Source organism: Podarcis bocagei, assembly GCF_964188305.1.
Source record: "Podarcis bocagei genome assembly, chromosome: 6".
Lineage (NCBI taxonomy): Eukaryota > Metazoa > Chordata > Lepidosauria > Squamata > Lacertidae > Podarcis > Podarcis bocagei.
In genome coordinates, this window is record NC_138130.1 from 32,161,120 (window position 1) to 32,186,877 (window position 25,758).

Here is a 25,758-nt window from a genome sequence, read left to right on the forward strand (position 1 = left end):
AACGTGGCCGACAGGCCGCCGGGTTTTGTTCTTGTATAGAGTTCAAATTAAAGAGAGTCTGGTCCTTTTTGTGGGCGGCCACATTGATTTCCTTATTTATATCTCTCCCAGCCAGCTTAATTCTTAGCAAGTCTAATCTTTCTAATATTTCAGTTTGTATTGAAGATGGAAATTGGCAAAATTGCCTGATTAAGGTATTTTCTTCCACAGAGAAGGGGTCCTCATCTTCGTTCGCTTGGAATTGCGGGTCTTGCAGGTGAACGTCTTTCCTTTTTAGGTTTAGAGGCACTTGTTTCTGGGGACCAGGCTGGGTTTTGGGAGGTTGTTTCTCCTTACTAAGGTTTGCGTGCTTAGCTTCCAGAAGGGGATTCGGTGGTGCCTTATTTTCAAAAAATCTGAGAATTTGTATCTGGGCCTTTGAGAATATATATCTTGATCTGTAAATAAACTTGGCCAGGTTCAGGTCTCTAAATGTGATCATTGCTCTCACAGAACAGCCATCATGATGCAAATAATCTACAGAAGTAATATCATTTGGCCTTACTGCGCCTGGCAGTATATCATTCAGAATGTTCAAGGAGCTCATTCTTCGATCTTTCCCTGTAAGAAAGCCCTTTGGTTTTGGGAAGTTTGTAAATACCAATTTTTGGGGATTTAAGATCAGCTTCCAGCATCTTGTCTGAGTAAAGGCTTGCTCATCTTGTATAGTGTTGTCATCGCGATTGAGCGTTGCATTGTCCCCATTTCTCAGTTTGCTAGGTGGTTTGCTGCCTTCATTGTTAGGTACCGCTTCACCCCCAATGTCAAGTTCACTGAGTGACCTATTATCAGGGCTCTGGGGCGTTGCTTCCATCCTCCCATTTAGTTCTAAACTCCGGTTCGGAGATACCTCCTTAGCCATTAGCTGTGGCGATGACTTCTTTTTCCCCTTCTTGCCTTTCTCTTTTTTATCTCGTACAGCAGATTTGTTTGGGTCCGATGGAAGTAGTTTGAATAATTTCTGCCATTGTTTATGTCGACTTGTCTTTATTTTCCTTGTGGTTTTAATGTTCTTAGTTTTCTTTTCCCTGGCTTTTGGTCTATTTTTTTGTAATTTCTTGGTTGTTACTGCTTGTCTCATCTTCGCAGGTCCTACTGGTTTATGCATTTGGGGTGCATCAGTTGCTATTGTCTCTTTTGGTTGAGGGATAAGGTTTTCCACAAGGGTCAACAATAACCCATTTGTTATTGTCAAATAATTTTTTATGTTGGAAAGGTCTGTATTTATGTCTTGGAGGTGGGCCTGAAAGAGGCCATCACTCAGTTCAGTTTGAGTATACTTAAAAGTGGGCGTCTGGTCTTGATGGAATGTTGTTAATTCTGCCGGAGGCCGCTGATTATTGATGACAGAAACATTTTCCTCAGGCATAGCTGTTTTAATAGTGCATTGGTAGTGCATTCCACAGTTAAATGTTAGCACAGGATACTGGCAATAAAATGTACGTTCATTTATCCTATTTATTTCCTGCTTTACAGCTAAGATTGGTTTCTCACGTAGAATGATAAAAATCCATCCCAAACATAGTGTAAGTTATTAATGCTAAATTGATATATATGTATTTCTTTCAGCCTCTGATAGCATGCCTCGGGTTTCAGACCTGGTTTTGCCCCCAAAGGGAGGAGGCAAAATGAGATTGAGGTGGCCCTGAAGCCTGGCTGATCTAACAGATGGGACAACTCACAAATGCAGCCTTTCTGTTCCTCTGCTGATGGGCCGCAGGAGATACAATGTGTCACTACATATGTCACATTTGTACCAGTATTGTGTCCTTTAGATACTCAAATAGACATTCCTAAGTATTTTTCAATGTAAATACTTTAATTACAACCAGCATCAGTAGCACTGTGTCAAGTCAGAATTACTTCTAGATTTAGCTTCTGCTATTGGAGATCAGATAAATAACCATATTGAGATTTGTCATAAATACTACAGATTGTGGAGTGGAAAGTAGATTGGAAATTAAAGTAATGGGAAGAACTACAGTTATAGAAATTGTTCTGCTTTCATGTTTTTCACATATTTTCAGAATATTCAGAGATAATATTTTCCATTCATAGCCTTAGTACTAGCTGCCTTGACAGTCCACTTAGGGCTGATAAATGGGATAAAACACCTCAATAAAAACAAGGGCATTCATATAGCTATAGTTTGTCAATGCATAATATATTGACAGCACAAGATGCAATCTTTTAACACTTGTTGTAAATAACACTAAAAGAGTGTGCTTACTTTGAACATTTCAGGCATATGTGAAAATGTAGTAGAATTTACACTCAAGTTTTTAAGTTACTTTGTTCTTCTGTATCCTTAACATGCACAATAAATAGCATGAGAGAGGCTTCTGGTGTTTATATGAAAAACGATTATTAAAGTTTGATTTGTACCTCTGTGGGAACTTTAGAGACTTGTGTGGACCTTCAAGCTACTCTTGCTCTCTAAGATTGGATAGTTTCTCCACCCTCTGGTGGCATTATAGTACTTTTATAGAGTCTGCTGCTGTTGTTGTCGTCATCATAGTTTACTGTGATGTATGTAAGAGCAATTATTATACTCTGGTTTCTGGTGCAATATAGTGTAGCTGCTACTGTGCCATAACAAATCCTAGTCTGCTATGCATCCCCATTCTTCCTTTCCTTTACCCATCTTGCTGACAAGAATGAGTTTAGTCACGTGAGCCACAGAACATGCTTTGTCTTAATAATGCAGGAACACTGCAGCAGTGTACATCTTGCTATAGCAGTGTTCATTGTGATGAGGATTTAAGGTGCCATTCTTACCATTATGCCTATAACTTCTTGGACCTTGCGTAATATAGTGTTGTCTTGCAATGCATGCTGATTTAAGTTTTACAAATTCATACAAGGCTTTGCTTTCCAAGAATGCTGGAGAATAGAACTAGGCTTCTCAAATCACTCCCATTATTCCTCACCTTGGCAAAAGTATGCTTCTTGACATAACCCACATGGTTTTTTAAAACTTAGTTGGTAGGTAATTAGATTTTTATATTTATGCATATTTTGAATTTTTGTATTTCTCTGTGATTTTTCTACTTTCATTTTTCAGCAGTATGTTGACCTGTGGGTTATTTGAGAAACAAATGCAATGAGCAGCATGCTGACTCTTCAAGAGCTATTTCCTATATAAATAATTTTAATCTAATGTTTTATTTAAAAGTGGCACATAGGTTTTTAAAAATACAGAAAAAATACATGTACTTTCCTGTAGGAATGATCATGGAAATGTCTGCTATATAAAAAATATCCCATATGATAGGTATTGAAACAAAATAAAAGCTTTGGATGTGTGTGTATAAATTATTTTTTAACCTACTGGTAAATTCTGTTCTTGTAATCCATGTACAAACTCTAAATAACACCCATCTATGATTTGGAACAAGTTCTAATCTCAGTTTATTACATGTGACTAACCATGTCATTTGTTCATACCTCCCATTCTCCATGCTGTGTTCTGCTCTTGGCTAATCTATGATCCCTGAGACAGTTACTTTAAGGATCTGTGAACGTTAGTTTGACAAGAAATAGGTGCTTTTTCAACATCAGCCCCATCTTTTACAAAGTTCCTGTTTGTTGATAGTTCCTGCTTTTATTGTCACTCTTACTGGACAAACGTTTCCAAAGAGTTGAATCTTGGGCCTCTTAAAAACCAGTCTTTAATTTTATCCATCCACAATTGTGTTGCTTTGATTTGCTATCATTCTTGTTCTGTATCTCCTTGAGAGCAGGTAATGATTGTTCTATTGATAGAACTTATCTGACCCAAAGAGATAGGGAAATCAGCACACAGATCCAATAGGTTAGGTTCCTTTCCTCATCTGCCAGCATTCTCAAGATATGAATATTTTTAGCCTTCCTTTCCCTCAATCCCAGTTTCTTCAATTTTCATTCTAAAGAGCAACAATTTTTTTATCATCACGTGAGATACAGATTTATTCTCAGCGATTTCTTTTTCACAGACTTGGGTCCTGGCCTCTGATTTCTCCATCCGTTGCTCCACATTCACCATGCGCCTGTCTAGTTTTCCACCTTTTGATGAGAGGTTCTCTACCTTGCATTCCAGTGAGGACAATGTGTCTCGCATTGCCCTGAATTTACATGAAGTGACCATCAGCTTAAGGGGGGATCTACTGTGCTGCACTGTGGAGAAGCCCATCGAACTCATGAAGATAGACAAGATGATGACCTCTCATGCCAGGGCGGAAGAGCAAATGGACTAAAGACATTGTTCTTGTTTGGGGCATAATTTGCTCTAATTTGCAGTTGCAGATATGTTGGGTAACTTGAATGAGCCCATCAATACAACAATGCTAAACTGTCAAGATAGTAGCCTATTCATGTTCTGTCTCTCACATCTTTCATCCTCTACATTCTTTGCCCTGTAAAGATTACATCATAATTCATTTCAAACTCAGATTGTGGCACAATTCAGCAGTAATGAAGAATGCACCAGTTTGGAGAAATAACTCTTAATGTTCAATGCAGAAATGAAAGCCAAATCCAAGTTACTTACCTCTTCTTTCAAAGTAAGCATTAGCATATTAGGGTAGGTCTCTAGCTGCACTTTGTGATCTCTGTGTACAACTTAGCATGTTCTTGTACACTGTAACTCATTCCCGTATGTTTTGCTCATAGTTGGTACCTGGTTAGTTTGTTAGGGGCAGTTCTTTAACATAAATCTGCCTGACTCGGACTTAAAAGCTTGTCTCTTTTTTGGTAATCTCAAATGGCCATATATTTTGGACAAATAATGAGCAAAAGAAATTCAAGATGTAGAGGGAGGTTGTTGACCATCAAATGAGAGAAGCTTGTAGGGTTTTTTCTGCTTAAATAGTGTACATGAATGAGCTACATATTGCATATGTTATTCCCATTTTCTTTTTATTTGTACTGCTTTAATAACAGGTAACTATTTTCAGACAAGGAATGGTTATTGCATTGAATTTAAGTATCTCTGTAAATAGGCTTAAAGGATTAGGCAAGATGGGTAGGAGGAAATCTCTCATTCTATAGCAAAGTTAAAAGGAGATTTCATAGATGAAGTGTAACTTGGGTCATAGAATGTTCCATACTACTGTGATTATTTGCTATGTTTAAATCCAAACTGTAACAACTTCACATAGCTGCTTTTCCCTTTGTAACTGTGGTAGCACTTTTCCAATTCCCCACAGAAGAAATTTGTGGGAAATGAGTTCTTTGAAAAGTGCAGTAAGTGTACATGTGTACATGGCTCTCTTTCTACCTTGAAAAAAAGTTGCCACTCTGCGGGGGTGGTTGAGGAGTCAAGCATAAGTTGTATGCTTTCACAAGGGCCTTTCTATTTGGATTTCACCAAGATCAGCATGCAAAGGAGAAGCATTTAGATAGAGCCCTCATAAGTAATAACAGCAAGGCGTTACTGAGGGACATTTTTGCTTTAGAAAATCTTCTCATAAGATTTTCACAATTGTAGCTCATGAAACCAATTTGTAGACTAAAACCAAAGACTACCATTTTGGGCTCTACGTTCCAATCTTCTTTCTGTTTGGGCCGTTAGCTTACACCTTTGTGTGGGATTTTTTTTTTTGGGGGGGGGGAGAACGCTACTGTGAATTTATTTATGAGAAGTGAAACTTGAATTGTTACTATTTTTAGTTAGCACTCTGGAATGCAGACATAAAATCTTTAGATTACTAGATAATAAAAATTGGAAATCTAAACTATCAAATCCATATTAGGGCAATACTTTTATTTGCCTGACAAAAGTCTCACAAAACAGCATGAAAGCTTTTGAGTACTTCAGAACTCTTTATTAGGCTGGATGATAAACTCCACAATTTGGGTTTGGGGTGGGGGAAGCAAGAGACGAAAAAACAAATGAGTTGATGTTGAAGGCATGTTGCCTGCGTACGATCAGTCTCAAGATGAAATTGGGAAGAAGACAGCAGACATTCAAATAAGACTGTTTGTGTGCTATGCAGGTATCAGGTTTCTCAAAGGCCTCCTGAGAACAATAAGGATTAATAATGGCTAGTCCCCCATCTGGAACCACCACAACTGGTGGTTATCCAGGTTTGTTTCCATCCATAGGCACCTTACGTGGTAGACAACAGAAATGGAGAGAAACTAGGCAGTCTGTATGTTGGCAACACAGTTGCACCCTTCCCACCTTAGTGCTTAGTCTACCATATAGTCTGTTGAAGAGTTATGGAAAACTCAAAAGCTTACACACTATTTTGTGGTATTTTGGTAAGAAAGGTAATTCCTTAATATGCATTGTGGTTATTAATTTTTGTAGGCCAACACTGCTACCCTTACTTTAATAAAATAACTTTAAATATTATATTAACTTCCTATGAAAGTAATTTATTTTTAACCATTAACTACAATATAGCTAAATTATTTCTCAAGCAGGAGCAAGAGAACTGGACTCACCAGATGAAGATAATCCAGAGTCTACACTAGTGAATGGAATTGACTTGGAAATCTCTGTGCCATCAATGGCTGAAATTGCATCTTGCAGTTATGAAGCCAGGTAAGAGAAAACTATTTCCTGCTAGTCAGTTGTGAACTGCAGCTTTTCCTCTCATTATCCTATGTAGATGTCCACCTCACACGTTCAGGACAAGAGAAGAAAGAGGATGAGAGAACAGCTCTCATGCTACAGCTCTTCAAAGAGAGCATATGTATCCTCATTTCCCTGCAGCTCTGTATTGCTAAAATGCCCTTCCAAAAGGCAAACAATTATTTTCCTGGGTTTTCATTTTCAAGTTGCTCCCTAAAACATAATTGTTCACTGTGATTTATCTCTATGGAACCCACCCTGCTTTTCAGTAACTCTGAAGTTATACATATGGGGTTAGGCTCCAGCTAGTGCACCAAGTTAGTTGAATAGCAGGGGTTTGTGCCTGTGCCTCACTTCTGTGTTGTTCCTGGATGATAGTTCGTCAAATGGAATGCCATCTCCACCTAGCATCCAAAGGTGGGGAATGCACACAAAGTCTAGGAAGTAAGCATTCCCTTGAAGACCTTAACTCCAATTTATTTCCTGTCTTCAGCCAAGGCAATTTTCCTCAGTCTTAGATTCTGTTTTTGTCCCTGATCTCCAAAAATACATCTTAATTGCCTGGCTGGAGAATAGCGAGAGGAGTGTGTGTGTGTGTGTATGTGTAAAGAAGCCTACTGTAAAAGAGGCAAAATTTCCATTTGTTGCACCACAATCTTCTGCTTCTAAATTGTATGGTGTATTGTGCTGACCAGACCACTGTGAGATTTGATTCCAGGCTAGTTGCCAGAAGCATTGTACATTCCTTATATAAAGTCAATGTGGGGAAAAAAGTCAAGTTCTAACTCGTGTCAGTAAATGGTCTGATATATTGTTGTTAGGATTTCACCACCATTATCAGCAATTTCTTGGGCATCTGGTCTCACATTTACATACATTGACTTTTGTAATGTATCAGTAATCTGCTTCTTTGAGGGCACTTTATTATCTCCAGGTGCAAGAACAGTGAAAAAATCCAAATCCGTAGTTGTTTTAACTTTATAGACTGTTGATATTAAACCAATATTATGGTTGTTTTCAGGCAGGTTGGTATAAAGAATGGGATGTTCTTTGGACAAGCAAGACGGTTGTGTCCAAATCTTCACGCTGTGCCCTATGACTTTCAGGCATACAAAGAAGTTGCACAAAGCATGTACGAAACCCTGGCAAGGTAAAACAAGTATTGGGAAATTAATTATTTTTCTTTTTGTTGTGGTTTCAGATGCTCCTGCAGACATTTCATTAACATGTCTTTCTGTTTTAATTTAAGAGAAATCTGTGAGTTTGCCTTTAGACTGTTATTTGTAATGCTGTATGCTTTGGAAACAAAACCTTCAATGGGGGAGATGCTTTAGAGGTTGCACACCAGAGTATTTTTAAAATAGGATTTTCAAGATCAGTTTGATTCAGCATTAGCTGACCAGGTAAAGAATTCCCAGTGGATTTGGAGAACCTGGTTCATATTTGAATGTTATATTAAAAAATAGTGTTTACCTGGAATTCTAAGATCTAAACTTAGACCTGGCTTGATGCCTCATTTCTTATTCAGTTGTTTGGCCCATTCACCTTAAAAATGTAGTGTTTGGAGCTACTTCACACACTAAAAACTGAGTGTGGGTGAGGTGAGGTGAACTTTCTCCCCTTCTCTTGAGGTGGAGAGACGTTCATAACATGGCAGGGTACCGGGAAGTTAAGGGTGGATGGTTCAGTTCCCCACATTTGCTTCCAGCTTTTGGGTAAAAAGAAGAGCTCCTTTTCCCACTTGCTTATCTGAGCAGAGGCGTCATGTTTCCATCTCATCTAGACTGGTCCAAATGCATCAAATTTTCTGTTGATGTACCCTTTAGATATTACTTTGAGTTAATGAAATGATTGTATCAAATGCTTGGAATAAGACTAGTAAAACTTCTCAAGCTCACACTTTACTAACATGAATTTAGTCCTAAGAAGGAAAGTAGTATTGCCTATGAATTTTCTAGTGCACAGTTATATATTTAGGTTCCATAGAATTAGAAGACAAGACAGTTGGGGAGATTTTATTTGTCCCGTGTTTGGTGAGCTGTTGCTGCTGTTTCACTTCCTTTTACTTTGTGTTGATAGCTATACTCATAACATTGAAGCAGTCAGTTGTGATGAAGCACTAGTTGACATCACTGAAATCATTGCAGAAACCAGATTGACAGCAGAAGAATTAGCAAGTGTTATCCGTTCTGAAATAAAAGCCAAGACCAAGTGTCCTGCTTCCATTGGAATAGGTTAGTTCATGATTTATACTAAAAAAAATATCTAAACAATGTTAAGATGGGTTTAAATGTCAACTTAATACAAATGTGCACTTATTACAAATGTTTGCCTGGGCTTTACATGAGGGTTAATCCAGCTATATTAAGATAATCTGCTGATTTGTAATGTATTTTGTACTTACTTTATGAATGTAATTTTATTGCTGGTTTTATCTTGCTCATCACCATAATATTTTTTCTTAATGTTGACATTATAGAAACTTATGCAGGTAAAATAATGACATGGTCATTAATGCACACCTTAATATACACACATCCTTATCACTTTTCACATCCTATGTTGAATGCATGGATGGATACAGCAGAATCATTTCCCTGCTTCAGGCCTTCCATGCTCTCAGCTTGACATGCTTGTGGATCCTGTACACTGGATTCAGAACACTGGAAAACCAGACGGACACTTGGATGTCACTAGCGAAGTTGGGGTACAGAATTCCATTCATCCCTCCCCATGCAACCACCTCCACATTTTAGTGCAGTATGCATAAATTCTTCATATTCTCCTGTAGCTGCTACTGACATTCATAAGAACATAAGAATCATCTTGGATTAGACCAAATGCACTTGTAGTCCAGCATCCTGCTCTCACAGTGGCCAATCAGATGCTTATGTGAAGTCCGCATATGGGACCTGAGTGCCACAGCAATCTCCCTACATGTGAATCCCATCAACTGGTATTCATAGGCATGCTGCCTCTGGCACTGGGGGTAGTAATAGCTGTCATGGCTAGTATCCATTTATAGTATTATCCTCCATGAATTTGTCTAAACCTCTTTTAAAGCCGCCCAAGTACCACTACATTATGTGGTAGCAAATTCTATAGGCAAGTCATGTGCAGTGTGAAGAAAGGCTCTCATTTACCAAAGGAAATTGCATAGCTCGTGTTTATAGCAAAAAAAACAACACCATCACATGTGACCTGGCTGGTGCTGTAACTGCCTTCCTGTGTTCATAAGTCTGAGGGCATAAATCGTGAGATCCACCTTCCTCCTCTTCTTTTCCGGGATGGTGATATACCAAAGTGTGAATTAATATTTTTAATAACAATTTGGATTTATTCAGCTACATTCTATTTGTCATTTTTTTAGGTTCAAACATTTTGCTGGCTAGAATGGCAACGCGCCGAGCAAAGCCAGATGGACAATATCACTTAAAGCCAGAAGAAGTGGATGATTTTATCAGAAGCCAGCTTACTAGCTATCTTCCAGGTAAATTTATGCTAGTATAATCACTCCCAGTTTTGTATAGAGAATCAGTCATAGTTCTCTCAGCTCCCCTCCCAAGACTCTGCCCTGTGGAACACAACTCTGAAAGTGATTATCCCTTACTATATTGCTATAAGCATTTGATTTATGATCATGCTGGGTGAGAAATGCATACAACACTCTCCAAAGCTTGAGAGTGGCTGTGGCTTAAAACGCTTTCATTTTGAGCTATTTATCTCTTATAAAATGTACAAGCAAGGCAAAAGAACACATTTGTACCCTTTGAATATGTCAACATACGGTCACAGACCAGTTCCGGCTCACTTACAATATCAGGAAAATCATAAAACACAACAGGAATACATTGAATTGCAATTGGGTATAACAGAGACAATTCAGATATAGTGACAGTTAAATATATATATTAAATCTTGATCACTAAAATATAACCTAAAATTGTCATTTAAAACCTTAATCGTTTTGGTACAACATTCATGTGTTTTACAGTCTCTAGGGGTCTTTTTACTTAGAGCTCAGAATTATTTTAGATCCTGTAATATGTGGTGTTTCTAGTTGCTTCCTGAAATGTGAATGCCAGAATTTGGCATCACTGTTGCTTGTTGTACTGATAGTTTCTCAGCAGTCATAAATATTAATACACGTTGGTTTTCTTAAGTGAATTACATTTCCCAGTTGTAGACTTCAAAAGCAAAAATGTATTTATTTTTTTCAGGAGTTGGTAGGACAATGGAATCCAAGTTGTCATCTTTGGGTATAAAAACTTGTGGAGATCTGCAGTGTGTCACAATGTCAAAGCTTCAGAAAGAATTTGGCCCCAAAACAGGACAAATGCTCTACAGATTCTGCCGTGGTTTGGATGATAGGCCGGTTCAAAGAGAGAAAGAGAGAAAATCTGTTTCAGCTGAGATAAACTATGGTATAAGATTTACCCAGGTAAAAATAATCATAACTTTTGTGCAGTAATAAGTCAGTATCTTTAAATAACTTGTCTGTATTGCAGCTATTTAGCTGCATTTTTTCTATGTTTAATTCTTGTCCGTAGCTCAGTGGTAGAGCATCTCCTTCGCATGCAGAAGGTCCCAGGTTCAAACCCTTCTTCTTCAGCTATAGTTAGAAGAGGTCCCTTTCTGAAATCCTGCCGCCCCACTGCCAATCATTGTTGATAATACTGAACTAAATGGACCAGTGGTCTGATAACCTCCCTGTGTTCCTAATGCTGAAATGTATGACCTTTAGGCAGATAGCATATTCTTTCACCTGACCATAAGTAGTGTATACCAGTGGTTTTCAAATAATGTTTGGGATTTCTTGCATAACCATTAGAAGGTTCTTGTCAACAATAGCTGAGTACACTCGCTGTAATGCATACTAAGGTGCACTCTTTGCTTATGCAGGGCACTGGGCACATCTGCCAGATTTCACCCTCGCCCTATGTAAGGGTGTGTGTTTAAGTTAATGCAGAAGGTAGGAAGTTTAAAAGTGTGTACAGTTGACCAAGTGAGCCAACTAATGAATATGTTTTATAAAAAATAAATGCAAGGGGTGGAATTCAGAGTCAGTGCTCTTCCATTCTGTATATGCAAGCATTTCAGCCCACCAGATGAAAATATCTCCCCTCTTCTGGGTACTTTTCTGGGAATTCTAGCAACGCCTGCCCCAAGCCAGTTTTGGGGCATGGGCGGAAAGCCCCATTGCACAGTGGAAGTCTGTTGGCGCAGCTTGTTTTGTTTTGTGAATCCTGCGTATGGTTTATAAATATTGTGGATTAATTCTGTCAGTACAACTTTCAGTATTAGAATGTTCCCCCTTACTTTTTTACAACCCATTTTATCTATTTCTAGCCAAAAGAAGCAGAAGGTTTCCTTTTGAGTCTTTCAGAAGAGATCCAACGTAGATTGGAAGCTGCTGGTATGAAAGGCAAACGATTAACTCTCAAAATTATGGCCAGAAAAGCGGGGGCCCCAATAGAACCTGCAAAATTTGGAGGCCATGGAATCTGTGATAGTATTGCCAGGTAAACAATTTTTCAAATAATTGTAGACCTAGTTCTGTAAAGTAATGTGAACTTGAACATAATCTTTCTTGGTGCTATGTCCTAGACTTCTTAAGCAGGTACTTTTTCTTTCTTATTTATATAGTGCATGAGAATCTAATACATTTTACTGATCTGTTTCTGATTTGCTTCAGTGAATGACATAACAGATGAACATTTTGTGGGATATACAAGATGCCTTGTAAAAATTAAATTGCTAGTTAATTGTGGACAATAAACTGACTAAAACAACCTACTCTGCTGATCTTCTCTTTTGTCATGTTCTACAGCCTTTGCATGACAGGAGCCTATAAAACATTGTCATCATAGTATAAGCATTTAGGGGAAGACTGTAGTTCCCTATGCTGGTTACAAATCTAAGCTTTATGCAGTTTTCTTACTTCTAAAAATGGTTCAATGACTTACATACTGGTTTCCCTTCAGCCAGCAAGTATGGTACATAGGCTTTAGGCTCTTCGGACTAAGGAACACATTCTGAATTTTCAGAGAATGCTGAGCGCTCCAGTCAAAAAAGGCTGCCATGGAGGCATGACATGACAAAAATGTCTGCTGTGGAAGGGGGCATAACATAAAATTGGAGTACAATCATTGCTAATTTTCTGCCCATAATCTCGTGCTTAACATGAGGACTTAACTGTGTCCTGCTGCTCCCAATTGTGAAGATAGTTTTTTAAAGGCACAATAGCCCTCTTTTCCCCAATGCCAATCCTAAACCAAAGCATAGGTTGCCATCCTTTACCTACTTCTTGGGAGCAAGCCCATTAAACATAAAGAGTCTTACTTCTGAAGTAGACATGTATATTAGTACTACTGTATGCTGTAAGTTAACTATACAGTGAATTCTTAATAAATTCCTGGACATCAGCAGAAGGCATATCTAAGTCTCTTTGCAAACATTTAACAATATAAAAACGTAAAAGAAAACAATAACATCATACAAAATTAAAAACAAGTTCAAAAAGAAATTAAAAACAAATGAAACACTGTTTGGAGAAGTATTTACTCTTGCCTATGTTGAATCTCCTGCCATTGGATGCTTTAGAGTTCTTTTTCTCTTCCCCTCATAATAGTAGAACTCTATACCATATTTTTTTACTCTATAAGACGCACTTTTCCCCCTCCAAAAATGAAGGGGAAATGTGTGTGCGTCCTATGGAGCAAATGCAGGCTTTCGCTGAAGCCTGATGTCCAGGCTTCAGGAAGCTATCCGCAAGCCTTTGTCCCGCCACGCTCCGAAGGCTTGCGGATAGCAGCCTGCTTCCTGAAGCCCGGGGAGCACTTCGCAGCGCACCCCGGGCTTCCGGCAGATATCCGCAATCCTTGGGAGCCCGGCGGGAACTCCCGCCGGGCTCCCAAGGCTTGCGGATAGGAGCCTGTTCTGGGGGCTGGGGTCGGGGGAAGCTAGGGCTTCCCCAGCCCCGCGTCTGGGGGGGGGGAATAATTTTTTTCCTTTATTCCCCCCCCAAAAAAAAACCCTAGGTGCGCCCTATAGAGCGAAAATACGGTAATTGCACAGTCCACACCATGCATAAGTTTATAAAACCTCTATCATATCCCCCTTACCTTTGTTTCCCATGGTTGATAGATCATTAGCAACTATTATTGGCAGGCATTCTGATTCTGAAGTAGTGTATAGCTATTGCAAGTAGTAGCCATTGATCAATAACTTAATACATTTTAAAATGTGTGTTCTTTGTAGGACTGTGACTCTCGATCATGCAACAAATAGTGCCAAAGTGATTGGTAAAGAAATGTTGAACATGTTCCACACGATGAAGTTGAATATTTCTGATATGAGAGGGGTAAGTGTTAAATCACTGAAATTGCCAAGCACACTCTCTCTCTCTCTCTCTCTCTCTCTCTCTCTCTCTCTCTCTCACACACACACACACACACACACACACACACACACACACAAACAAACACACACTCTTCTGCAAAAGTATTTACTATTATTTAAGCTCAATTTTTCTATTAAGGTTACAGTATAAGCAGGGTGGTAAAATTACAAATCAATGTCATTGAAAACAGATCAGGTTAGTACTTGGATTTGAATTAAAATGTGACTTTAAGTGTTTGAGAGACTGGACAGTGACAGTCCAGATATTTTTATTTAAATGGAGATATCCACTCTTGAGTAAAATCACAAAGACTTACAGAAAATAACCTGTTTTGAAAGGCCAATATCTCCATTTTTAGATTTCATTGAGCTTATTATACTTATGTTTGGTTCTTCTTGGTCAGAAAGCTATCGTGTATACTGCTTACTTATTATATTATAAGAATTTAAATACTCTCCTATAAATAATGTTTAAAATATTAACTACATTATTTGTTGAAAATGGTTTCTGTTTATAAACAATGTGCCTTTTTGTTTCTTTTTAGGTTGGAATTCAAGTACATCAGTTAGTTCCAGCCAATAAAACAACTTCAGCTGTTTCCTCTCACTCATCAGTACATTCTGGATTTTTACCTGGTGGAGCTAATTCCATCATTGATCTTCTGCAAGTCCCAAAAGGAATAAAGAACTCAGAACAGCAGCACAAGGAAGGTCAGTAAATGGAAATTGTGCTTCCTTTCTCCTGGCTTCTTATTGACTGTGTTACACTTTTTTGTTTGTAAACATTTGTTCTTATTGATAACTTCTTTGTATTTCATTAATAACTTTTAATTTTGCAATAATAGAAAGTAAAACAGAGTAGTCAGGCTCCTTTAATTGTATGTGCTAGGTATTTCTGAACAGTTAAACTTTTGTCTTTTTTCTGCATTCATAGTATTTGTGGCTGCTGTGGATGTTGAAATATCTTCCACATCAAAAGCATGTACAATGCCAGCGTCTCTGACATCTAATGCCAATCGTGTTGCCAACAAATCTGAGCCTGTAGTCAGTCTGAATGGTTTGCACACGCCTATCAGTATAAAATCAAGACTTAATTTAAGTATTGAGGTACCATCACCTTCCCAGGTAAAATTTTCTTTCTGGTAAGAATAATGTAAAGAAAGGTCTGAAGTTTTTCTTGCTCTTTCTTAATACAAAGCAAATAATGGATATGATCCATATTTTTATTCTGTTCCCACCCAGTGTGTGATACTTTCCATGAGTCTTTGGAATGCCTCAAGCAATAAATGTGAACACATTACTACATTTAAAGTGCAGTCCCATACATGTCTACTTGGAAGTAAACATTTTTAAAGGTTAATGGGATTTACTGCCATGCGAAAGAATATAGAATTGTACCCGTTAGCATTTCTGTTGGGCAGAATGGTTTTGAACTAGAGTTAATATTCCATTTTTAAGGGGGAATCTAGTGGCTGAGTTTTGCTTCATACTTGATGGTAATCTGATCAAAACACGGCTCTGTTTGGGGAAAACTATGGGATCATAGGAGCTTTGATGCATACTGGGTGGCACTGACAGAGCTCAACCTTTTGGAGAGAATGATCAGACATGACCTATATTGAGAGAACCTTAGAATTTTATTTTGGGCTGTTTTTCACAGATTATTAGAAAGAAAGGTTGTACAGTACCTCCTTCATACTGCAAAATGTGTATTGCTAAGGTATGGGAACAGTTAGTTTTCCCCAGTGTAGTTTCCCCAATGTAGTTGAAATCTGTAGGGAAGCTTATGAGATATTAAACTTGTGGAGAAGCTATATTTTTCTTCAAACAATACTGTAATAATTTCGTAATCATTATCCTTTGGATTAAATTTGGCCCAGTTTGGACAATCATAGCTTAATAAGCTGGGATATAAAAGATCCGCTTGTGCACACATGCAGCGCCTTTGTTTCTCCCTTTGCAGCTTTCCTGAATGCAGTTAGTCACTAATTAGCCACGGGTTCCTGTTTTGTCTGAACCAGGCTATCATGGCTATTGGCTTTGAAAAAGTCAGGATTCTAAAACATGGTTTAAGTTGGTTTAGGATCCTGATTTGGGAAACTATGGTCAACACTTTCTGGCTTAATTGCAGCTTGTGCAAACGGAGGAATGAAGGGGCTATGTCTAACTGGTTAATTTAACTTTTTGTTAGATATATTGTATGGAAAATATATTGTAACAATGATAAAACATTAATTTAAAAGTACAGTATATAAAATCCTGCAAGAGAACATATGCAAAACACATGTTCTTGGATAGATAAGTTGTTTGCAGTTGTTAATGGCTTCTGTATGGGTTTTTGCTGTGCAGATAGCTTTTTGGTCACTAGCATATGAGAGAGCTGTCCCTTTAAGCTGTCCCTGAGTCTTGGCTGTATCAGCACAACAGTGCATAGAATGTGGTATAGCTACACCTAGGCATTGATTGTATGAACAATATGCTAGTGTAGAATGCTCCATGGGAAGTGATCCATAAATGAAATATGCATCCCATGTTGGAAAACAAGCCCCCTCGGGAGAGGCTGGCCCCCCTCGCAGGTTCCCAGAGCTTGTTTACCGGTGATCTGCCCTGGCTGCAATCCCCCGCAGTCCAGGAGATCTAGATAGGCGACATTTCCCAGCATGGAAAATGCACACCCCGTTGCTCTCATATCGTAACATCCCATACAAACTCTTTCATTTATTTTGATTAGAACACAAATAACTAGTACAGGGGAAGAAACAGCTTCTTCAGTTATGCCTTTTGTATCTGTGCAATTAAGCAAGCACAAAATAATACAGTGGTACCTCTACTTGCGTTCACCTCTGGTTACGTATCCTTCGGGATACGTACATAGCAAACCTGGAAGTATTTTTCCGGGTTTCGCCCCACGTGCATGCGCAGAAGCAGCCCCTCCAGTTGAGAATTCCTCGGGATGCGACCGGAGCTCTGAAACGGATCCCGTTCACAACCAGAGGTACCACTGTACATAATCTCCCTCTCCTCCTTGCAGATGTGTGTGGTTAAAAGTCATTTCTTCTGAAACTGAAAGATGAATGTTGTTTTTGTTCATAGCTGGATCAGTCTGTTTTGGAAGCACTCCCACCTGATCTTCGAGATCAAATAGAGCAAATGTACTCTCTTCAGCAAGCAGAGACGTGCGATAGTAGCAAGAAGGAGCCTGTGAATGGATACAATACTAGTTTTCCTCCACAGCCTGTTGGGGCAGTTCTCTTACAAATACCAGATGTCAAAGAACCAAGCAATGATACCGGAATAAATGTAATAGCACTGCCAGCATTTTCACAGGTGAATGACAGTATGTGTTTGATAACACACTAGTAGACCTTTGCATTTAGTAATAAAGTATTTGCTCAAGGGTTATAGATTTCTAGTTTCCCTGCTCTGAAGAAATTTGTACTGTCTAAAGTTACAAACAGCACAGTGCTTTTTATAATTTAGACTGATGTTTTATTATAAACATTGAGTATTACAGTGGTACCTCGTGTTACGTAGCGTCCCCCTTACGAATGCTGCGGGTTACACGCTCCACTAACCCGGAAGTAGATGCCCTTTGTTGCGACCTTTGCCCCAGGATGCAAGCGGAAGCCGCGCTCTGGTGGCACTGCAGCAGCGGGAGGTGCCGTTAGTGAAAGTGCGCCTCATGTTACGAGAGGTTTCCTGTTACGTGCGGACCTCCAGAACAGATTAAGTACGTAACAAGAGGTACCACAGTAATCCATTTCATAAATGAGACAAAAGTCAGAAATGTAAACATCAATGTTATACACCATTGGTATGACCACAGATGGATGTTTCCTTGCTTAGGTGGACCCTGAAGTTTTTGCTGCACTACCATCAGAGTTGCAGGAAGAGCTGAGACAGGCATATGATCAAAGACAGAAACCTATAGGGGCAGTTTTCCAGCAAAGTACCATTGGTAAGTCTGTAGTAGAACTTTGTCAAATAATGTTCACTGTAATGGAAATAACTGAGTGAGGATCATCTCTTTAGTCATTATGTGCTCAATAACTCTCACTCCTTTTATTCCCATTAGCAAAGAACCCTTTGCCAAACTTGAAGCCTGTTACGAAAAACAAGAAAAGAAGTAGGAAAAAAAACCAGGTCAGCCCAGTAAAAAAGAACCACAGTCCTTTAAAAAACAAGCTCTTTGGGAGTCCTGCAAAAAGTATGGCAATTTCTGTTGGGAGCCCACAAAAATTAATAGATGACTTCTTGAAGCAGGAAGGAGGAACCACTGACAACTCTCAGGTAACTTTATCACAAATAAATACAGCATTCAAATATCTTTAAGCTAATGTTTTATTGTTTGCTTGTCTTGTCATGAGGTTTTTAGTGCTTGACCTGCTTTTTTAAGGTTTGGAGTTGGGAATACAGAAGAAAAAAATCCACATGTGCAGTACTACTTGTGTATTTTGTTCATAAACAGGTGGAATTGGCACAAACCACAGCAAATACTTCCACCCCATCCGTTTCACAGCCACTATTGAATGGCGCTACTAAGGCCCCTAATCTAGCTGGAGCTGTTGAATTCAATGATGTAAAAGCCTTACTCAAAGAATGGATTACAACCATAGCAGGTAAGCTTGTAGTTATTTCATTGAATTGTGTTTTTATGGAAATATTTCCAATGAAAGAAATAGAATTATCATTTGAAAGTCTGAACTGGAAGGCTTTGTCTCTCTACTGGATACCACTAATTGCCATTTGACAGACATCACTGCATATTAGGGACCCCTATTTCTTTCCTTTCAAATACAGTGATACTTCGGTTTTTGAATGTCTCCATTGACAAACATTTCAGTTTTTGAACACTGTAAACCTGGAAGTAAATGCTTCGGTTTTTGAACACGCACGCCTTGGAAGTCGAACATGCCACGCGGCTTCCTTATTGTTTTCTGTATTGAATTTTCGGTTTTCGAACATTTCAGAACTCAAACGGTCTTCTGGAACGGATTATGTTCGAAAACCAAGGTACCACTGTATAATTTTATTTCCATCATCTTACTGGGGAAAAGTAAGTAATACTTTAGCAGTAATAAGCATGTGCAGCCTTATTCTCTTTGTTGCTTGGCAAAAGATGGGCTCTCACGTAACTCTTCTGTAGTGTTCCAAGGGCATTCACATTTCTGAAAGCATCCTTTGGGCCATAGTATCTCCTAAAACATTGGTTTCAAATTGCATAATGATCAGATATTACAGACTTGAGGTGGTTACTATTTGTAGGAAGCAGTGGCTCCGCAAGTGTCTGATAAATCCTACAGTCATCAACAGCTCAAGATTAATAATAGGTAAAAATTTCCATATTGATCTGTGGATAAAGATAGTTTGTCAGGAGTACAGGTGCAGTCTTAATGCCGTGTTCATGCCAAAAGTCAGACAGATTGCCTAATAGACTTTTATAAAAATAACAAACCCTTGTCAACACAAGAAATACAAGACAAACTAGAAGACACCCAAATGCCCTGGTTAACACAACATCAACTACATGCCCTCTTAAACAACCCAACAGTAAAATGAGCAGCAACTAGGCCTCTGACAACCTTCGAAAACCTCCTCCTAACAACAAAGGGAAACGGTAAAGGGACGGTATCCGCAATATACAAAATACTACTCCAGAATCCTGCAAATCCCCTAGATGCAATCAAAAAACAATGGGAGAATGACATAGGCAATGAGATTAACCCCACTCAATGGACCAGAATGTGGTCTAAACCCCCCTTTAAATCCATATCAACAAAAAGAAAAGAACTCACACTGAAACTCACCTACAGGTGGTACCTAACACCAAGGAAACTAGCGCCAATACACCCAGGAACATCACCAAAATGCTGGAGAGTGTGCACCTCCACAGGCACATACCTCCACATGTGGTGGGAGTGTCCCAAAATCCAACTATTCTGGACAACAGCCATACAAGAAATATGTAAAATAACTAAGCAAGTAATAGACATCACCCCAGAATTGGCCCTACTAAACATCTTCCAAGACAACAATGCCCATTTACATCACAAAGAACTCATAACCCACCTACTTTCAGCAGCCAGAAACACCATAACCAGACACTGGAGAGACCTGTCAGGAGTAAGCATAGACCAATGGTACCAATAGTATGGGAAACAGCCCTGCTAGAAAAATTAACTAATAAACTGAAACTGACACAGGGACAAACAGAAGAAGACGCCTTCACCCCGGTATGGCTCCCCTTTATCACATACACAGCCCAACAGGACAATGACAATAATCCACCAACAGCATACAAATCAATATGGCTAACCTGATCCAAAACACCCACCCACCTCACTCACACACGAAAACAAAGATCACCACAGCCAATCACAAGCAAACAATCACACCCATGGCCAACCCCAACCTCTCTCACCACCAAAGGAACACAAGTGAACAACACAAGCAACGCTGACACCAAACTCTACATACATTAAACATAATAGAAACACCGCCACCCGACCCCACCCCCATCCATCTTCCCTCTCTCCACCCCCCCTTTCTTTTTTCTTTTTTTTCTTCTCCCCCTAATGCCTCAACAAATGAAACGGATTTGTAAAAATGTTACATGGAAAAAAATATATACGAGGCATTACACTTACTTCTGTAAAACAAGAAAATCCTTAATAATTTTTTTTTTTTAAAAAAAAGATGAGTTTGCCTGAGGATTGAAGGAGGTTTCACTGAACAACCTTCTCCAAGAAGGGAAAGGTAGAGACAGAACTTTACTTGGCTAGGGAATCTTCATACAAGGAGGGCTTTAGTTGCCGCAGCAGCAGCCTCCAAATAATAGCAGATTATAAATGTGTGCGTCACACTACCCTTCCTGACTGAAAGCACATTTATTCCTGACCACATCTACTCAAAGGCAAGTCCTGTTGAATTAATCGGTGCTTACTCCTGGGTATGTGGGGTTAGGATTGTATTTAATAGCCCTATGTGAACACACTAGACCCCATGCATTGACTAAAGGAAAAGGAACTACCAGTTGTTATTCAGATGAGCTCCAGGGAGGCAAAGATCATCCTGGCCTGAACTGGATGGCATCCCTCAAATAGCTCACTTTGTCCTAGCTGGAAAATTGACCTCCCTTTTCTTACTTTTTACCTCCACTTCCCTTACTTTGTGGGTCTTTTGTAGTACGTAAGGCTAGTGGCAGGACCTGTGTGTCTCTCTTATTATTGTGAGCCACAGTACCACAAGCAGGATAAAAATGCATTAAATTTTTGTCCATTTCATTTCACAGATCCCATGGAGGAAGACATCCTACAAGTTGTGAAGTACTGTACTGATTTGATAGAAGAAAAGGATTTAGAAAAGTTGGATCTGGTCATCAAATATATGAAAAGGTAGCTTAATTTTGGGTCTTACCAATTCACATTTTGTTATAGAACTTTCCTTATCCATCTAAAAAGGCAATTATGAAAGCTTGATGGGGGGGAGTGTTAATTCTCATTCTACTCATTCTGTTCATTTTCCCAACTAAAGGTCTTTCCATGTGCTTATTGGGTTTTTTGTTGCAAGGAATTTGGGCATTTGTTCTCATTGTAGCATTTGTTTGTGGCTATTGAGTTTTCCAGTGTCACGCTGCCATGGTAGGTATGTTCATCAGAACATCAGCAATGCCATGTCCTTTGTGAACTTTTTGCCTTACGTTTGAGTTGTAAACAGACAAATACTTCTGACACTCACTAAAAATGCCATTGAAACTAGTTCTCCCCTCCTCCCCAGCATTTTGAAAGCAGCCGTGGACACCCAAGCACCTCCCTCTTCTGTAGCAAAGGGAGGTTCAGAGGGTTCCCAGTTGGCAGCAGCTGAGTTGGGGCACTGCTGCACTGCAGTGGCAAAGGAAGAGCACTCATACGTTCTTGTATAGGCTTGCCATTTAGTGCTTCTTTCTGCAGCAAGAGAGATTTCCATCTGCCAACCCATCATGGCTGATTCCCAGTGGGACTGGGAAGGTAGGGACCCCAACAGTAGGTGGATCTAGAATCATTGACAGGCAGAACTATAGCCAATGACAGGTGGAGCCAGGTAATGTTTGTCCCCATAGCTCTTGCCCTGCATGGGCAACACAGAGACTGAGGAGGAAGCCAATAGGCAGTGCTGCCCTATGGACTAGTAAGAAAGAAGGCAAGCAGGTGGGGGTGGCTGAGGGCAGACTGAGGTTGGCTGGGCCATTCCCCAGTAGCCCTAATGAACCACCCTCCACTGTTGCCAACCATTCAAAACAAACAAACAAACATAGTCAGTGAAAGAAGTTGAACCCCTCATGCAAAGCCCTACCAAATAAGAAGTGGGTGCCTTTGTGTTCCTTCTTTTTGTTTTTTAAAATTTATACTATTCCCCTCCCTTTGGGGACAATAGGACAGAAACGAACTCCAAGGCTAGTACAGTTCACTCTCTGGGAGGCTTTTTGGGGTGCCTGTGTTGGGACTAGGAAGACATTGGGTCCTTCGGATTCAAGCTTTCTCCTGGCACATCCCTTTCCACTGTAGTGAGGTGGCAATCTGGCATTGGCTCATCCTCTGAAGGCAGAGCACTTTGTCTTGATTCTCTGGGAAGGGAGAGCAAGCGCTTGCTTTGCCCATGAATCATCCTCCAAGAGACCATAGGATTTCTGGATTGTATTTATGGTTGTTTCAGTGGTATTCAGTTCTGTATGTGCATGTGCATTTTTCATTTGAGGGGAATTTCAGCGTGCACTGGTGGGGAGGAACAGAATGCTCTATCTAATCTTGGCAGACAATAGACTGAAGTTGGTGCTACAGTTAGGAAGGAAAACTGGGTAATGTCACCCTACCTCATGGCTGTGAACCAACCAAGCACAGCCAAGCTCCCCACTAGAGGTGAGGGAACAGACCAGGAGACAGGCAGAAAGACTTCAACTTCTGATACTTGCCATCAGCCAACCAGAGCTTGAGCAGCTCAGCCCTGGGGAAATCTATCTGGGGGGTGGGATCTGCAGCTGCTCCTTCCCCGAGCAGCTCCTTAGTGCAAAATAGCATTGTAAACTGGGTTTGAAGCCACATCATGCTATTCTTGCTTCAGTTACTCATTTCTCTTCTGTGAAATGGCTGCATTTATTGCCCAGGGGAGTCTTATACGTTTCCAAATAGATACTGGGCCCCAAAAGGTTGGTGGCTCTTGGCTATTGCACCTTCTCCCCTCTTTGCAAAGCTATGAAAATGTGTGGTGATAATGATCAGTCTCTAAGAGTAGACATGTTTCCCCCCCTACAGGCTAATGCAGCAGTCCGTGGAATCTGTTTGGAACATGGCGTTTGACTTCATTCTTGACAACGTTCAAGTGGTTTTGCAACAAACGTATGGAAGCACATTGAAAGTTATCTGAACTGATTTTATAGGAAGGATGTGGTGAGAGCCTGGAGCCCTCTGGTAGCTGTGCCATAAGTGCTTGTGAGGTATTTGCAAAGTGCATGATAGTAAAGCTAAGTTTTTATAAGTTGACTTTTTTTTAAAGAAGAAAGTGTTTTGTACATTTCCTTTCAAGAAAGTGCCAAAATTTGTCAGTATTGCATGTAAATAACTGTGTTCAAATTCTTTTATTGTAGTATAGAATCTATTTACAAAATGTTGGTTTATAAAAGTTTTATGGATTTTTACAGTGAAGTGTTTACAGTTGTTTAATAAAGAACTGTATGTAATTTGTACAGATTCTATTGTCTTAGTGCTCCAGTTCTATTAGAAGTAACTCTCTGAGAAGTTATTGAAGCAACTGTTAACTCAATAATGCGATAAAATAGCATTAATGTTTAAACATTTATATATTCCACTTCTATCCATTCAAGCTTACAGACACCATACAGTGGCAAACATACCTGTTTAAAGTGGTGGTATGACAGAAATACAGTTCTTTTAAAAAGACTCTTTCATCCTCATAACCTTTTTCCAAAGTATGCTTGTTTGCATAGTGACTTTAGGAGCAGACAAGGAGTTTCTAGGTGTTGCTTCTACTGTGTTGACTAAAGGCAGTGCTCGCTTCCAGTTTCATGTAAGTATAGGATAAATTCCAGCAAATTTCAACATCCTAATGATCACAGCTTATTTCCTTTTATTTTGTGATTCTGCTATTAAAAGCCCAGTGAAATATTTGAAGGCTGCATGTGAAAGAGGCTAAAGATATGCAGTGAGATATGGCACAGTATACTTACAATGAAACATAGCTCAGTTGTATCCACTGTGGTGCCCTCCCATTATCCCAGACTTACTGGCTCTGTTGTTGTGGAAAGGATGCTGTTGGCTTACCTGTACCTTGCTTCATTGTCCTATCTGACTAGTAGATATTGGGGGCCAGTGAGGAACTGGGAAGTAGGGACCGAAGTGGAAAGTTCTACCTTCCCTTCCACTCACCCATGAGTGGCTGCATCCCTGCAGTTACAAGGGTGAGGGGACACACATGGTTGAATGTTTGCAACTAGATAACCAAGAAGGGTTAGGGGTTTGTGGGTATGTTTAGTTCCTTAGTTGCATGTAGGATCCCATCAAGATCTGCCTTCCATGTCGTATGTAACTTCAGCAGTGCTGCTCACATGACATGGGATCCTCTCTAGCTTGCACCATCCTAAAGGTGATTTAGACTGTGGTTATGTACACACTTACCCAATAATAAGTCTCCCTGAATTCAGTGGCTATAAATACTGGATTGCAGTGTTAATCTACTAGTCCCCTTACCAGATACTGCAAACAGCTCTACAAGAACTGTTCAGTTAAGACAAGACTGCAGTAGTCATATCTAGTACACCAATTAAGTTGCAGCTGAATGAATTATTAGGATCAGCCACTGGTAACAATTTAACTTGACAGTTATACATGTTGCATGCTGTGCTGCCTTTATTAGAAGGTAATTTAACAGGATAATGTCCATTTTCCTTTATTTTGCAGGTCAACATTATTACAGTTTGACAAACTGTGCAAGCAAAGGCAGCCAACTATGCTTTACATCATTTGTTTCACACAAAGCGAACACAGATACCCAATTACCTAATTTTTCTACCTTAAAAATTCCTATAGGCACAAAGCAGAAAGAATGTTGAAAAATCAAGGGGCAAAAAGAGGTATGCATAAATAAACAATTCTTACATCAAAAAAATTCCAAGAATCACAACCTCTGCAGGAATTTGGTCAATCAAATACTGCAGCACTGATCTTACCAAGTATAAAAGTGAAAGTTGAGTTCTGTCATAAAAAATTATTATTTTTTTATTTCAGATGAGAGATCTGGGAAGGGCAAACTTTAAAACAGTAGCCAGTATAAAGGGGAGGACAGTGGGGGCACAGGCACATTGGAGCCACAGGGACATGTAAATTGACCACTGTCAAACCAGTGAAAGTTACTTGGTTTCTCATGGAAAACATTTTATCCACCTATTTCCCCCCAGATGTTAATCAACAGCACATTCATTATAATCTGCTGTTGGTGATTTTTGTAATAGGAATTGTGGGTTTATGCTAGCTTGCCCATTGCTTAAAAGAACTTCATATGATTTCAAATACTTTCTTTAGCTCCACAATAAGCTGCCAGTCAGACTTTTGCATTTCATCTCTGAACCAGTTTTTCAGGGCATCAATGGACTGACGACTAATCTGCAGATAGAACACAAAATACACCTTGTGATAACACAAATGAATAAGCAAGTGCAAATTAACCTTGCTAACTAGGCAGATTTGAGCAAATTACTTTTAGTACTCGGA

At 39.4% G+C, this 25,758-nt stretch overlaps 2 protein-coding genes across 3 annotated transcripts in view; one reads left to right on the plus strand and one right to left on the minus strand.

Moving 5' to 3' along the window:
* Positions 1–23,931, plus strand: part of REV1 (REV1 DNA directed polymerase) — a 53,203-nt gene extending 29,272 nt beyond the window's left edge. Inside the window, exons 9-23 of one of the 2 annotated variants that reach the window (XM_081199262.1) lie at positions 6,445–6,568; positions 7,620–7,748; positions 8,678–8,832; positions 9,969–10,088; positions 10,819–11,039; positions 11,948–12,120; positions 13,859–13,961; positions 14,545–14,710; positions 14,934–15,124; positions 17,093–17,326; positions 17,846–17,957; positions 18,075–18,289; positions 18,468–18,618; positions 21,291–21,393; positions 23,287–23,931. In XM_081199262.1, the coding sequence (XP_081055388.1) occupies positions 6,445–6,568; positions 7,620–7,748; positions 8,678–8,832; positions 9,969–10,088; positions 10,819–11,039; positions 11,948–12,120; positions 13,859–13,961; positions 14,545–14,710; positions 14,934–15,124; positions 17,093–17,326; positions 17,846–17,957; positions 18,075–18,289; positions 18,468–18,618; positions 21,291–21,393; positions 23,287–23,398 (2,309 nt within the window). In that variant the 3' untranslated portion in view covers positions 23,399–23,931. The remainder of the gene's footprint in view (positions 1–6,444; positions 6,569–7,619; positions 7,749–8,677; positions 8,833–9,968; positions 10,089–10,818; positions 11,040–11,947; positions 12,121–13,858; positions 13,962–14,544; positions 14,711–14,933; positions 15,125–17,092; positions 17,327–17,845; positions 17,958–18,074; positions 18,290–18,467; positions 18,619–21,290; positions 21,394–23,286) is intronic. The other variant, XM_081199263.1, reaches the window with a different exon arrangement.
* Positions 23,932–24,223: 292 nt separating this feature from the next.
* Positions 24,224–25,758, minus strand: part of EIF5B (eukaryotic translation initiation factor 5B) — a 30,366-nt gene continuing 28,831 nt past the window's right edge. Inside the window, exon 24 of the mRNA XM_081199273.1 lies at positions 24,224–25,650. Coding sequence (XP_081055399.1) covers positions 25,543–25,650 — 108 coding nt within the window. The 3' untranslated portion in view covers positions 24,224–25,542. The remainder of the gene's footprint in view (positions 25,651–25,758) is intronic.